At 39.1% G+C, this 16,700-nt stretch overlaps 1 protein-coding gene across 7 annotated transcripts in view; it reads right to left on the bottom strand.

The window, feature by feature from the left end:
- The window catches only part of PPP2R5E (protein phosphatase 2 regulatory subunit B'epsilon), a 172,401-nt gene that overhangs the window by 23,167 nt on the left and 132,534 nt on the right, over positions 1 to 16,700 (bottom strand). For all 7 annotated transcript variants that reach the window (XR_649809.3, XM_003901911.4, XM_009211701.3 and 4 more), the window contains 2 exons: positions 1,364 to 1,494; positions 921 to 980 (listed from right to left, as the gene is read on the bottom strand). Coding sequence is in view for 6 of the 7 variants with exons in the window: in XM_003901911.4 (XP_003901960.1) it covers positions 921 to 980; positions 1,364 to 1,494 (191 nt within the window). In the remaining variant the exon portion in view is untranslated. The remainder of the gene's footprint in view (positions 1 to 920; positions 981 to 1,363; positions 1,495 to 16,700) is intronic.

Here is a 16,700-nt window from a genome sequence, read left to right as displayed (position 1 = left end):
AATTCTTAACCGCAGCAAGTGATCTGCCCACCTCGGCCTCCCAAAGTGCTGGGATAATAGGCGTGAGCCCCCACACCCAGCCAGGATTTCTCAATGACTTCAAGGCATACAATAAGTTGGAAGGAAATTTAAGAGAAGAAAATTTGCTTCTGATCACCCAACAAAGGCTCCTGTGCTCCTAAAATTAGTCAGATGGTTTCCAAAAGTTCTTTATCAAAACCCTTTATTTTCCCTCCCTTTTCCTTCTCCAAATAATGGCCCGCCTTGCTTGCTTCCGCCTTAAATATGACCTTTTCCATTTCCAGGTATCATTCCTTCTCATTCCTGAAACCGCTGCCCAGCCTAGGAAAGTCACTGAGAGAAAGCTGTGTGACTTCACCTTCTTTTTCTCTTCATGTTAGGAGAAAAGATTAAGTAATCACGTTGTCCAGCTACATTATCCTTCCTTGTGTGTAGAAACTTAGACCACAGCTCTTTCCAATTCATTCCACTACTCCAAGCAGCAGCTGTTCAAGGACTATACCCGGATACACAACTCCTTTGAAAATGGCAATCTTTCCAATTATTATCAACCTGCTTTCAACAGATAAGGCAAAGGACCAGATAGCCTAAAAACTAATGAGAATAAGATGTTTTGGAGTAACTGGCCCGACCATAATTAGATGTATCATCTTTCTAGTAATGAATGAACTGTTAGCTCTTTCAGTCATTCCACTGGAACTGGCAATGCACAATTGTGGAAGAAGGGAAATGAAATTGTGTCTTGTACAGTCAGTTGGAAAATATGCTAACAGGCACAAATGACAGAGACCCAATGTACATACAGCAAGAGAACTAGGTGAGCATCTCCTGGTGCCACCTGAACCTAATTTTTAAAATAACATTCACCTGAAATTAGCAATTAGAAAAACCGTGCTCACCTTCCTAATATTTCCAGCAGTTCAGCTACACCATTGAAGTGTTCTGTTTCATAAACAAACCTGAGAGAAGAGAAGAAACAGGAGGAGAAAGGAGGAGAGGAGGAGGAGAAGGGAGGGAGAAAAAGAGGAGGAGGAGGGGAGGACGAGAAGGGAGAGGACGAGGAGAGCGGGGAAGAGAGGAGGAAAGGGAAGAGAAGGGGGAAGAGGGGGAGAAGGAGGAGGAGGAAGAAGAGAGGAGGAGGAGAGGGGGGAGAGAAGATGGGGGAAGAGAGAAGGGGGAAGCGGGTAGAGGGAGAGGAAGGAGAGAGGACAGGAGAATGAAGGAAGGCAGAAAGGGAAAAAGAGAAGTCAGTATACTGTTTTCAGATATTTGAGATTTACTTAATACTTCCATAAAAACACCAACTTTGCTTCTCTTTATTCCCCCATTACCCTCCACTTACCTTAGAAAAATATTGTTAATCTGTTTTCGGATAAATGCTCTAAGACCAAGAAACTTGCCATAAATTCTGTGTAAGACTGTTTTTAAGTAGTCCCGTTCCCGAGGATCTTCGCTGTCAAATAGCTCCAGAAGCTGTTGTAAATGAGACATTACAGCTGTCAAAGGCAGTTTCAGAAAAGGATTTAGGAATTCTATTATTTAAAATCCCCTCCTTCTTTCCTCAAAAATGTGTTGAATATCTATTATGTGCCAGGCACAGTGCTAGTTTTTGGGCATATCATGATAAACAAGTCAGACAAGGAGCTTATATTCCACTAAAGAAATACAAATACAAAATAACAACAATAAAAGTAATAATATGAGTAATAGCTAATACACATATGGCACTTACCGTGATCATTAGGCAATTTTCCACGCAATCTACATATTAATCCTCCCGATGAGGTAGTTTTGTCCCCCTTTTACAAAAGAGGAAACTGGGGCACATAAGGGTTAAGAAATGTGCCCACAGTCTCACAGCTAATAGGTGGTAAAGCTAGAATTTGAATCCCAGCAGTTGAGGCCAAAAGTCCATGATCTCAACCACTTCACTATGCTACCTACTGATATTCCAAATACACAGTTAAAATAAGCTGACTGGGCGTGGTGACTCACGCCTGTTATCCCAGCACCTGGGGAGGCCGAGGCAGGTGGATCACCTGAGGTCAGGAGTTTAAGACCACCCTCGACAACATGGTGAAACCCTGTCTCTAGTAAAAATACAAAAATTAGCCACATGTGGTGGTGGGCTCCTGTAATCACAGCTACTCAGAAGGCTGAGGCAGAAGAATCACTTGAACCCAGGAGGCAGAGGTTGCAGTGAGCCGAGATCGCACCATTGCACTCCAGTCTGGGTGACAGAGCGAGACTCAGACTTTTAAAAAAAAAAAAAAAAAAAAGAAAAGGATAAGCCTTCAGCTCTACTAGAGCATCCAGGAAAATGAAAAAATTCTGAATCAAAGCAAGCATCGAAAAGTCTCAATGATATTGGCAACGGTCCTTTTTAGATCCGGACTCTTGTTACGTAGGTGTGCTCACTCTGTAAACAGTCATCGAAGTGAACGTTGATTATTTCCGTACGTATGTTATATGTGAAAAAGTTTTTTCTTTTTTTTTTTTTTTTTTTGAGACAGAGTCTTGCTCTGTTGCCCAGGCTGGAGTGGTGGCACGATCACAGCTCACTGCAATCTCTACCTCCTGGGTTCAAGCAAGCAATTCTCCTGTCTCAGCCTCCCGAGTAGCTGAGACTACAGGCACCTGCCACCACACCCAGCTAACTTTTTGTATTTTTAGTAGAGATGAGGTTTCGCCATATTGGTCATGCCCAGCCGTGGATAACATGTTTAAGTTCCCAAACATTTGTAATCTAAAGTTAATAACCAAATCCTGATAACATCACATCTATGTGCTCAAAATGAAGTCCACGCAACTAGTCCAAAAGAGGTAACAAGCTAAAGTTTCAGCCAAATGCCAGTGGGCACAACAGATTCAACTCAATCTCTATCAAAAATTCCAGCTGCTTTGTTTTTGTATCATTGACAAGCTGATACTAAAATTAATATGGAAATGCAAGAGAGCCAGAAGAGCCAAAATACTCTTGAGGGAAACAAAACTTGAAAGATTCACACTTCTCTATTTCAAAACTTAGTCCAAATACAATAATCAAGACAGTGTGGTACTGGCATAAAGACAGACATACAGATTAATGGAATAGAATTGAGAGCCCCAAAATAAGCCCTCACATTTATGGTCAACTGATTTTCAACAAGAATGCCAAGTCATTTCAATGGGGAAAGAATAGCATTTTCAACAAATGGTGCTGGAACAACAGCATATCCACATGCAAAAGAGTAAGTTGAACTTCTACCTCAAAACATACATTCAGATTAACTCAAAATGAAATCAACCTAAAATTAAGAGCTAAATTATAAAAAAAAAAAAAAAAAGAATAAATCTTCATAACCCTAGATTAGGTGGTATTTCTTAGATATGACCCAAACCATAAGCAACAAACAAATAAATTAGACTTCCCCCAAATTGAAACCATTCATGCTTCAAAGGACACCATCAACAAAGTGAAAAGAGAATGCACACACTGGGAGAAGATACAGCTGACCCTGTGCAAGTTCACTTGCATGCAAATTTTCTTCCACTCTTGGCTGGGCGTGGTGGTTCACCCCTGTAATCCCAGCACTTTGGGAGGCTGAGGCAGGTTGTTCATTTGAGGTCAGGAGTTTGAGACCAGCCTGGCCAACATGGTGAAATCCCATCTCTACTAAAAGTACAAAAATTAGCTGGGTGTCGTGATGGGTGCCTGTAATCCTAGCAACTCAGGAGGCTGAGGCAGGAGAACTGCTTGAACTTGGGAGGCAGATGTTGCAGTGAGCCGAGACTGCACCACTGAACTCCAGCCTGGGAGAGAGAGCAAGACTCGGTCTCAATTTAAAAAAAAAATTTTTTTTTTCTTCCACTCTTGCTACCCTGAGACAGCAAGACCAACCCTTCCTCTTCCTCCCAACCTCCTCAGCCTACGCAACGTGAAGACCACAAGGATGAAGATCTTTATGATGACCTACCTCCCATTAATGAACAGAAAATGTGTTTTCTTTTCTTGATAATTTTCTTAACATTTTCTTTTCTCTAGCTTGCTTTATTATAAGAACACAGTATATAATACAGATAGCATACAAAATATGTGTTATTCAACTGTTTATGTTATCAGTAAGGCTTCCTGTCAACAGCAGGCTATTTGTAGTTAAGTTTCTGGAAAGTCAAGTTATACATATACTTTTCAACTGCTCAGGGGTTCACTGCCCCTAATATCTGCACTGTTCAAGGTCAACTGTATTTATAAACCATATACCTGATAAGGGACTAGTATCCACAATATATAAAGAACTTTTAGGTCAGGCATGGTGGCTCACGCCTACAATCTCAGCACTTTGGGAGGCAGAGGCGGGTGGATCGCCTGTGCCCAGCAGTTTCAGACCAGTCTTGGCAACATGGCAAAATCCTGTCTCTACAAAGAAATTCAAAAATTAGCCAGGCTTGGTGGCACATGCCTGTAGTTCCAGGTATTTGGGAGGCTCAAGTGGGAGGATATCACCTGAGCCTCAGGAGATCAAGACTGCACTGAGCCGTGATCGTGCCACTGCACTTCAGTCTGAGCAGCAGAGAGAGAAACTCTGTCTCAAAAACAACAACAACAACAAAAAAAAACAAGAAAAAATAATTTTAAAAGCTCAACAATAAGAAGAAAACCCAGTTTAAAAATGGACAAAGGATTTTATTTAACAGCTAAATCGCAAAGGAAGTATACAAATTTTGGTCAATAAACACATGAAAAGTGCTCTATTTTATTGATCATTACAAAAAAGCAAACCCTGGCTCACACCTGTAATCCCAGCACTTTGGGAGCTGAGGGGGTAGATCACGAGGTCATGGTTTGAGATCAGCCTGGCCAACACGGTGAAATCCCATCTCCACTAAAAACACAAAAATTAGCCAGGCGTGCTGGCACACGCCTGTATTCCCAGCTACTCAGGAGGCTGAGGCAGAAGAATTGCTTGAACCTGAGGTAGAGTTTGCAGTGAGCCGAGATTGCACCGCTGTACTCCAGCCTAGGTGACAGAGCAAGACTCCACCTCGGAAACAAAAAAAAGAAAACCCAACAAGGAGATACTCAATGGAAGGCTATAATGAAAAAGAGGGATAATAAAAAGTGTTGGCGAGGATATGGAGAAACTGGAACCCTCATCATTGTTGGTAAGAATGTAAAATGGTGCAGCTATTTTGGAAAACAGTTTGGCAGTTTCTCAATCTCCCACAGAGTTACCATATGACTAAGCAATTCCACTTTCTTGTATATATCCAACAGAACCGAAAACACATGTCCACACAAAAACGTGTACACAAATGTTCATGGGAGCAATATTCATAATAGCTAAAAAGTGAAACAACCCAAATATCTGTCAGCTAATAAACAAAATGTGATGCCAGGGAATATTATTCAGCCATAAAAAGGAACAAAGTACTGATACATGTTACAACATGAATGAATCTTTCAAACATCATGCTAAGTAAAAGAAACCAGACACAGAAGGCCATACAATGTATGATTCCATGTATGTGAAATAACCAGAATAGGCAAATCCACAGTGGCAGAAAGCAGAATGGGGAGTGGCTACTAATAGGTCTGGATTTTTTTTTGAGACAGAGTGTTGCTCTGTCACTAGGCTGGAGTGCAATGGTGCTATCTCAGCTCACCGCAACCTCCACCTCCCAGGTTCAAGAGATTCTCCTGCTTCAGCCTCCCATGGGTCTGAATTTCTTTGGGGGATGATGAAAACATCCCGCAATGATACTGTGGTGATGGTTGCATGACTCTGTAAATATACTAAAAACCACTAAATTGGAAACTTTAAAATGGTGAATTTTATGGTGTATGAATTACAACACAATAAATCTGCCACCTTTACAAAAAGTCAGTGTGCAAGTTCCTCTGGCTGAAGAACAAACTTGGAAATCGGTTTGAATGTTACTGAGTTGTTTTTTTTTTTACATTCATCATCATTGAAATAAAGCAAAATTCAGTTCTAGTGTCTTTATAGCAAAACATTTCAAGAACACATAGCACACAAATTAAAGCAGACTACCATCGTCATCAAAAAGACTATCAAGACATATGTAAGTTTGACCTCAGGTGATTAAGACATGAGGTTGAGACTGACAGCAGAATTAAAACTTCATGGTCAATAATCGAATGTGCTTTTGTTTGGTGTTTTACTTTAAATAAAAGACAGAGTTATGGACAAAAAAAAAGGCCCCTCAAGCATGGCAGGAAACACAAACTAAAGGATGGTCTTCAAAAATAGGTAGACAGACAGGACACAATTTTTAGCTACACAATGCCATCCACCATCCATCTATCATTCATTCATTCATTCATTCATTCATTTTAAAAATGAGTATTTCAAGTAAACATTTATGGTGTGCTTATTAAGGGCCAGCCAGTGGGCAAGCTGTCAGGGATACAATGATAAGCAAGACAGATACAGTCTTTGCTTTCTCAGAGCCTATTCTAATGGGGAATACAAACAATTAAATAAACAGCATGTTAAGTAGTTCAGGATGTTGTATAAATACACAGCAGACACATCTACTGTATTTGGAAGAAGTGGAGTGATCAGGGAAGGCTTCTAAAGGAAGAGACATCCAGGCCGACCCATGAAGAAATGAGGAGTTAGAAGTGGGATAAGAGTGCTCCTCACAGGTTCAATAGTACATGCTTTTACTAGCAGCCTATCCAAACAGAAGATGTTGTGAACTACCGCTCTCTGCCCATTCAGCAATACAATAACTACATACGTACTGAGTTCTTTCTATGTGCCAGCGATGGTCCTCATTGCTGGACATACACATTGTAGAACAATTGTGGAGCCCATCAGGGGAGGCAATGGGCAAGTTAACTCATTTCCACAGGAAAACATTCTATCTAGGAAAGAAAGGCATGTAGCTCCAGCTAGCAAAAAAAAAAAAAAAAAAAAAAAAAGGGCCCCATATAGACCCAATATCTCTTTATCTATAATAAAGTTCCAAATGACATAAGCTCTCTAATCCACCCATCCAGTCCACCCATCCACCCAATCCCATTCCAAGGCTAATAGAAATAATTAACCTTGTAAGTTTTATTTTTTAAATTTGGTTTCTACTTTTAAGTGTTTCAAAAGGCTTTAATGAATAACTTATAACCAACATAAGAGGAGGTTTGAGGGTGTGTAATATTAGCAAAACTTGAATCAACTTTCCTTGTATACTCTTAATCTTGAGTTTAATGAATACATAATAATTAAGCAAGAAATGTTTAACTGATGTTTTCATTAGGCTCTCAAACAAAATGCATTGCCGGGTGCCTAACTTTAGATATTTACAAAGCCACAAATATTAAATGTATCATGTTCTATGAGAAAGAAAGATGAACTACAGTATTAAACTATTTTTCTGCTTCTCTGTAGAACATGCTTTTGATGATTTTATGATGCATGAGACAGAAATATAATAGTGCACAGGCCAAAAAAAGGGGGAGTAGGATGAGCTCTGATTTCCAAAACAAAATAATATGAATGTGCTTAGTCATATCTATAGTCCCAATCACTTCCACACAAAAAAAGAAATATACGCCCACACCTGTAAATGCCGAAGTGGACTGTGCCATCCATAATATAACAGGCAGCTTGTAGTCAAAGAAAAGAAGTTAAGAAGCTGGAGCATTTCCAAGGTGATTACAGAGGAAAGACAGACTTGTCAACACACTAACTCCAAGTTTACAGAAACCAGCCTTCTTGAAGCTCACAAATAGGGATAAACTACATAGTGATTTAGCCAAATAACCTCTTTGAACTCATAAATCTACAATGAAATGAGAAGAGTGAAATGAAAAAGGGCTGTAAGGGTCTTCCAGCTAGGCAGGGGAATTGAACCTCTCTCCTCCTGAATCCTCCCTAAAACGACAGTGAAAGAATAAGAATAGAAGAAAGCCTTGGCATAGAGAGGACTGGAGAGAAAATTTGGACTTATTTGTAGACTTCTCAAAGATGGAAGTGGATGACAAGAGGTAACTATCTTAGGTTTCCTCTTTCTCCAGTCTGCTAAGTGTTTTTCCATTCTGCAAGCAGGGAAGGAAGCCAACAAGAAGCAGGCCAGTTCACTCCACAGAACCCTTAAAAGGCTTAGAAACTAAAGGCACCAGATATATTTGATGGTAAGGGTGTGAGAAATAGCTAAAAACAGGAGGACTGGTTGAAAGTCTGTAGAAGACCCCCCAGATCCCATGTAGTGTACTGATGATTTACAATGTAAGTCTGGAGAGAATGAGTAAGTATCTAGTCTTGGAGACATCATACACGTTAAGTAAATCACTTGTTGGAAATAATGGGATGAAATAAAACTCTGCATACCTAAAAGGGACATATTTGCCAGCTATCTTCCCTGACCAGGCTCCCAGTGCTATGTAAGTCAGAAGATCAGAAAGTCCCTTTTGGAAGAAACTGACAGCCTCAAGAGGAAAGACCTACAGATATGCTAAGAGCTGAGGGTTTCCTAATGAAATGGCAAGGTCCTTGACCAGTTATCCCATTCAAAGTCACCAGTTGCCATGTGTCACCATGCAAATATAAACACACATGTGCACACTGTAACATACACAAGTTCTAAGCAACTTTTCGGTAGGCTAACATGTAATTATGGCTATGAAGTCAAAGATCACCAGATATTTTAACATAAAAGACCACAACAAACAATTGTAAGGAACTCAGAGGAAACAAGCACAATGCTAGGAGTACCAAAAAAAATTGCAAAAAGGAAACTATAACATCCTCAAAGATAAACAAATATGCTGGATTCTTGAAATAAAACAGAGTGCTGTTATTCAGGTAAATATTCAGGACATTTTTTAAAAGCTTTCAGAAGTTCAACATATAACAAAAATTTTAGCAGAAGCAATAGAACATTAAAATGAGCAAATCTACCCCTGAACATACAACCAAAAAACAGAGATAATATATAGAAGAAGATTTTAAAAACCAGGAGATCCAATACATAATAGCAATCTAGAAAGACATGGAGACAGAAAAATAGAAAATGAACAGAAGGAAATTATCTAAGGAATAATTCAATTCAATTTCCAGGAAAAAAAAAAGTCATGAATGTCAATACAGATATGGCCCATTAAGTGTTCTGCACAATAAATGAACAAAGACCCACACCAAAGCACATCACTTTCTGGACACGGGGACAAAGAGAATATCTTAAAGAAGTTACAAAGAAGACACGTCATTATAAAGGATAAGGCATTCAGTTGGTGCAGGGCTTTTTAATACCAACACTAGAGGCTGGAAAACAATGGATCAATTCCTTAAAACATCTGGGAAAGTTCCAAATTTACACCTAGCCAAAACGTCAATCAAGTAGGTAGGCAGGCTGGGCACAGTGGCTCACACCTATAATCCCAGCACTTTGGAAGACAAAGGCGGGCTGATCACTTGAGGTCAGAAATTTGAGATCAGCCTAGGCTAACGTGGTGAAACCCCATCTCTACTAAAAATACAAAAATTAGCCTGGCGTGATGGCATGCGCCTGTAATCCCAGCAGCTGGAAGTTGCAGTGAGCCAAGATCGTGCCACTACACTCCAGCCTGGGCAACAAAGCAAGAGTCTGTCTCCAAAAAAAAAAAAAAAGTAGGCAGAATAAAGACATTTTCAGACAAGTGATCTCAGAACATTTACATCCCATTCATGCTTTTTTAGGAAGAATCTAGAAGGTATGTTCCACCAAATAAGAAGTTAAACAAGTAAGGACACAGTGTAGAAGGGCAGCAAAGGGAAGTGCTGGGATGACTGTGTGGGTGGCCCAGAGCAAGCAACCACTGCCAATAAGAGCAGGATGACCAGGGCTCCAGGAATAAGGTCTCCAAGGGAAAAAAAAAAAAAAAAAGGAACTGATAGACTACTTGATATGTGGGTCATACTGAGAAGGGCTGTATGGTACTCTCAGAGAATTAAGGTATACACTAGTATACCTTAATACTAGTGATGAATACACAGGAAAGCAAGTAAAAAATAAGGCAACTATTTTCCAGGGCTAAAATTTAAAAAAAAGCTCTACAAGAAAAGAAATGTAATTATGTGCCTTGTAATGAACAACATGTATACAATAGTACTCATTCTATCATCTGATTCATTCAAATTTTGTGATATAACATTGGATGCAGAGAGGGAGTTATAGTGGGAGATACATAATGGCTTACAGTAGGAAGTCGACAGACATAAATAAAATCTAAAATGACAAGTTAAGAAATAGCAGTATAAGCATGCTGTTTAGAAAGATGGAAATAAATATATAGAAACAACTGGAAGACTTAAATGTGGTTACCTCCAGGAAACAGGACTCTAGTTTGGAGAAAGATGAGGCAAGAGATTTGCCATTTTTCATTAAAAACCATATAAACATATTTGAATTTTAAAAGTAGGCATTATCAAAACTATTTTTAAAAGTCATTAAGAGCAAAAGATTTCGAGCAAAAAAAACCCAGATCCTCTCTGCTACAATAAATAATTACCCTGCCCTACTCCATGTAAAGTAAGATTTTAGAGAACATCAGAAATCTTCAAGTAGATAACCGATAAAATTGGTATTCTAAATGTTTTCATCCAAAGTGCCACAGAGCACTCAAATCAGATGTCCACATTTCTGGCTTTGTTTGCAACTTTCTCCTACTATCTGAAAACTACCTTCCTCATACTTTCACCTTGACCAAATACAGAGAAAACAGCCCAGAACAAAGAAGGCAGAGCCAAAGGTAGTCTGACTCCAATGAATCAGATCGACCCAAGGGATGCACTGTATGAAATGAAGCACCCTATGGGGCAACCACTGAGAAAGGACAATGGGGACAAGGGATCAAAAGGTTGCGATCACCAGCTTCTAGCAATTCTGACTCCAAGACTCCTATGGAAATTCAATATAAAACTTTCGAAAGTATAAGGCGTACAAATATGAATAACTCCACCAAGTCACACGCTTTTATTTTCCTCCATTTAATTTCAGGCATTCTTTCCACAAACCAAAGAAGTTCACTTTTTTCCCCTTGAGCATTCTATCTATTTCAAGACAACCTTATGAGTTAAGTTTTTAAGACAACCAGTTTGGTCAGCAATTCAAGAAAGAGCTATTGTGCTAAATAATGATGCACTTAGTGGGAAGCAGGCAGGGACTAGCTACATAATTTGTGGGGCAAAATGAACATACAGTGGTCCTTGCTCAAAAAGTATTAGGAGTTTCAAGACAGCAAGAGCAGAGCACTAAACCAAGCACAGGGCCCTTCTAAGCACAGGGCCCAGTGTAACTGCACAAATTACACAACCAGGAAGCTGGCTCTGAATGCAGGAGTCAGAGCAATAAAGCCCTTTTTACAAGATTTTTGAGTTACACACTGGACAGGACAGGATGAGGTGATCTGCTGTTAACTGGTAATTGGTAACGGCTATCTCATAAAATTCCAGGTAGAAATAAATGCTCTAAACTCTTATTTGCTACAGGCTGTAGGAGGGAAATGTAAACATTTTGACATATTCAAGGAACTCGGTCGGAAAATACAAACTCATTTGTATTGGAGCTGAGATTCAAGGCCTCGTGGAATTTATTTCAGTCTAGAACTAAAAATTTTTTAACAGGTTGGTTTATCTCATGTCCAATTTGTGTTGAGTTTTTAAAAACACAATAACAAAAGGTCACTTTTAAGGACAGGCTGAATGATTTGCATGATTTGCATAATTTACATGATAATTACAGCACCTTTCAGCTAAATATAACAGCAAATGTGAAGTACAAATTACTAAATAGCAATCTCCAGCAGTACATATGTTTACGGGGATACTTGAATAGTATGTCTCTTAGCAACCACTGACTGTTTCAGATTTGCAGAGTAGTTGAAAGCAATCTTTAGAAATATGCTGCTAAACTCTTGCCACAATAATCCACCCAGTGAAATAATACAAGGTTTGGCAATTCATTTGGGTCTAAACAAGGGGTTGGGGGATCATAAAGCAACCATTTTCCCAATCATCCCAATACAGATGAAAATTATCTTTATTGATAATAGACAAAATTGTTCCATAAGCCTAGGCAAGTCTACATACTCATAGCTCTAGAAGACAGTTTACCAAGTTACTTAAGTCTAAAATCAACATTACCACAGACAAAAGTGCACTATGCAATGAACTGACTATCTTTGATAAATCTCTAACAGCTTTCTTGTGCAAACACTTAAGTGAGTACACAAAAAATGCTACAGGTTATGTAAATCTAGATTTAATAAAAATCACAATGAAATTCAAGTGAGCCAGTCATACTATTCTAGGATAAAAAAACAATAAAAGACTTCAAACAAAAACATTCAAAACCCTTGAATGAAAAACCACAGACTGTTGGCCGGGTGTGGTGGCTCATGCCTGTAATCCCAGCACTTTGGGAGGCCGAGGGGGGCGGATCACGAGGTCAGGAGTTCGAGACCAGTCTGCCCAACATGGTGAAACCCTGTCTCTACTAAAAATACAAAAAGTTAGCCAGGCGTGGTGGCACGCGCCTGTAGTCCCAGCTACTCGGGCGACTGAGACGGAAGAATCACTTCAATCCGGGAGGTAGAGGTTGCAGTGAGCCGAGATCGAGCCAGTGCAATCCAGCCTGGGTGGCAGAGCTAGACTTCATCTCAAAAAAAAAAAAAAAAGAAAAGAAAAACAACAGACTACTTTGTCTGGCCCTACCAAAATACGGCTTTCCAGATTCTCTTGAAAAACCAAAAGATCCAGCAATACTTGGCTCACTTACCTAGAGACCAACCATTCTGGGAGTGGATTGGCAACAGGATCTAAGCTCTCTAAATCACCACAGTTTCCATCACTCCTTTGGTCACACCTACACTACTTCATTATGTACCATTTGTCTGTCCTCTGTAAAGATTTAAATGAGCTATCCCTGGTTTTCACACATTATAAATTATACATTCCTGGACTAATAAACACTTATGTCCAACACTGGAGGAAATCAGTTGGCAAAGTGTGGAACTGAAGAGAATCCAGAGGCACAGGAGACCCATGTAACATCTTAAGAGAACCCAACAGCCTGTGAAGAACCATGTACGTAGAGTCCAATGGATATTAGTGATCTTTAGAATAAGAGTTGGATTTCAAATAATTCATAATGTGCTAGGTAAGACATGGCAGGCTAACACTATATGATTTCATGGACTGAAGCTATTAAAGAAAACACAGCTTAAGAAAGTTCTCAAAACAAAAATCCTAATAAAAATATTAGTGACAGCACCAGCATAACGTTTACTGAATACGAACCACATGTTGGGAATACTTCTGAGAGCTTGTATAGGTATTTAGTTGTTAAATCTCCACAACAACCTTACAATGCGATTATATTACGGATATTTTGCATCTACTTTCTAGATGAGGAAACTGAGGCACAGAGTAGTTATGTCACTTGTCCAAGGTCAAACCCAAAAAAATGGCAGAGCCCAAATTCAAATCAGTCTGTACACTTAACCACCAATCTATACCGTTCCCTGAGGAAGAAAAATTCAAGGTAATGAAAAAGGCACTTGAGGCAACACAGGAAGCTTTCCTTTGCGCTTCAGATTTTAAAAAGGGCAGATATAAATGCTGAAAGGAAGGAAGCAATGAATACTGGGCATAAAACAATGGGCTATCCTACAAAAATAGTCTTAGGAAGACTAATGCACAAAATCAGCTGAGGTTTATGAAGAATTGCAAGGCAATAAAATGAGAATGTATTTGCAGATGAAATTTTTTATTATTCTTATTGATTATAACATATATGCTCATTATTTTTTAAATGTAAAAAACAGAGATATCTAAAAAACAGGAAGCGAAGATCATCACACATAATCACTCCCTTCCAGCCAATTAACAACAATTTGGTAGAACTCCTTTCAAAATCATTAATGCATATTGCTATAGTCTGAATGTTTCCCCTAAAATTCATGTGATAGGAATTTAATCCCCAATGAAACAGTGTTGGGAAGTAAGGCCTTTTGGTAGGTGTCAAGGTCATAAGGGCTCTGCCCTCATAAATAAATTAATGCCACTATAAAAGGGGATTTGGGACCTGGGTTCACTCTCTCTCGCCCTTCTGCCTTCCACCACGTGAGGGCACACACAGTAAGATGGCACTCGTTAGATGCCAGCACCTTGATCTTGGACTTCCCAGCCTCCAGAACTGTAAGAAATAAACTTCTGTTCTTTATAAATTACCCAGTCTGAGGCATTTTGTTAAAACAGCACAAAAGAACTAAAACAAAAATACTAACATTATTTTTCCCTAAAATAACAGATACAGGCTCAAACATTATGCTGTTCTATAACAATGCATGTTTCACTTAAAAATAGATCATGAGTAGGTCTATCACATTCTTTTTACAAACTGATGAATATTTCACTATATGAATGTCCACAGTTCAATTACCTCCTACTAAGGAACTTCAAAGTTATTTTCTAATTTTCTAATAATTATTAACAATGGTGCATTCAATACCTTTGTATATACATCTTTTGTACATATCTGATCATTTCTCGTGGACTTACTGGGTCTAAATTTAAGCTGATAGAATACTATCGGTTTCCTCTTCAGGACAATTATGCCAATTTAATGTATGTGTGTATATAGCCATCTATTCATATGTCTATTCATTCATTCATTTATCTGGTACAACTTCTTATGAGTTTTATGGCACACTCAGCAGGATCATCTCCACCTAAGGTGCTATTACGTTCCATTCTCCTGTTCCGACGCCATACCATTTTAATTAATTTACCTTTTCCTTTGTAGTATATTATTTAATAAGTATCATTAGTCATCTTTTTCAAAAATTTATTTCATGAACTCTAAACGTTTGAAGTTTTTAAAAAATTGTAATTTTAATTAGAACTGTACTAATGTAGAAATAATTTGGAGATTATATGAACATCTTTCTGATAGTCTTCCCATCTAGGAATATGCCACATTTCTGCATTTACTCAAGCCTTCTTTAAGTTTCATATACATTTTTAAAATTCTATTTCAAAAAATGAAGATTTTAAAATTAATATTGGAAGCCAGGCACAGTGACTCATGCCTATATTGCCAGCACTTTGGGAGGCCAAGGTGGGCAGATCACTTGAGTACAGGAGTTCAAGACCATCCTGGCCAACATGGTAAAACCATGTCTCTACCAAAAATACAAAAATTAGGGCTGGGCATGGTGGCTCATGTCTGTAATCCCAGCACTTTGGGAGGCTGAGACGGGAGGATCATGAGGTCAGGAGTTTGAGAACAGCCTGGCCAACATAGTGAAACCCCATCTCTACTAAAAACACAAAAAATTAGCCAGTCGTGGTGGTGAGTGCCTGTAATCCCAGCTACTCGGGAGGCTGAGGCGGCAGAATTGCTTGAACCCGGGAGGAGGAGGTTGCAGTGAGCTGAGACTGCATCACTGCACTCCAGCCTGGGTGACAGAGCAAGACTGTGTCTCAAAAAAACAATCAAACAAACAAACAAAAATTAACTGGGTATGGTGGTGCACGTCTATAATCCCAACTACTCAGGTGGCTGAGGCACAAGAATTGCTTGAACTTGGGAGGTGGAGGTTGAAGTGAGCTGAAATCGCACCTCTGCACTCTAGCCTGGGCAACAGAGCAAGACTCTGTCTCAAAAAAATAAATTAAAAAAAATAAAATTATTGGAATCAAGAAAAATAATACATTCTATCAATGTGGGCAGATAATATATGAGGGGGGTGTGAAAAGATGAATAAATATTTAATGAGCAACTACTATACTCCATAGGTGATAACAGTAGACATTTTTACAAGTCATCTCATTTTATCTCTTAACAAGCCCACTTGCTGTGACTTGTTGTGACAGGTGACTCTTAATGTAATTTTATAGAAAAAGACACTAAGGATCAAGTGCCCAAAGTTTTCAGTCACCTGTTTAAGACTAAAGGCAGAGATCCTGTCTTTGTATCCACGCTGCCAAGTGAACTAAGCAGATTTGACAACTGTCGATTTTGAGGTGTCTCCTATTTTACTTAACAGTATCTTATTTATCCTGTTATCCCATGTCATGAATGAGGAAACTCAGGCTTACACAATGGGTATACAAACTTGCTGAAAGTCGTACTGCAAGTAGGCAGAGAAGCCAGAGTTTGTATGCAGTTTCTTCTGACCCCATAGCTCACATTCTCAGCTCCTAAAATATACTTACAATACATAGGGAAGTCAATATTCAAGTCCAAAGCTTCCTAACTTTCCACTACGTCATAGCAAAACAGCTCAATTCCTATTTTGCTTTTGTATTCACTGACAGAGGAATGAGTCGGAAGACTGACTGCAAAGAACATATTCAGCTGCTACAGAAAATAAGTTGAAATCTCATGGATACAATACATTCTGTCTAACTGAAGAAAGAAATTTTAAGCTGAGATTACCAAGAATCTTTTTTGAGATCATTGAAAACCCACAGGAAATAGAAATCTGCCCAAAGAAAAGAAACAGAGTAAACGTTATCCTGATTTGTCAAAAGGAAAAGGATGTAGGTTTCCAAGAGAAACACCCTAGGACCAGGTGGCACCATGGGAGACTGTGGAGTTCAGAAAAATGCAAGGACAAGCAGGGGTGTGAACAAGACCCGACTACAGAGTGCAGAGGTTGGCAGGACCTATCAATTCAAGGACAGTTA

This window comes from Papio anubis, chromosome 7 (genome assembly GCF_008728515.1).
Source record: "Papio anubis isolate 15944 chromosome 7, Panubis1.0, whole genome shotgun sequence".
NCBI classification, from domain to species: domain Eukaryota; kingdom Metazoa; phylum Chordata; class Mammalia; order Primates; family Cercopithecidae; genus Papio; species Papio anubis.
Note: the sequence above shows the minus strand (reverse complement) of the source record. Positions and strands in the feature narration are given on the sequence as shown.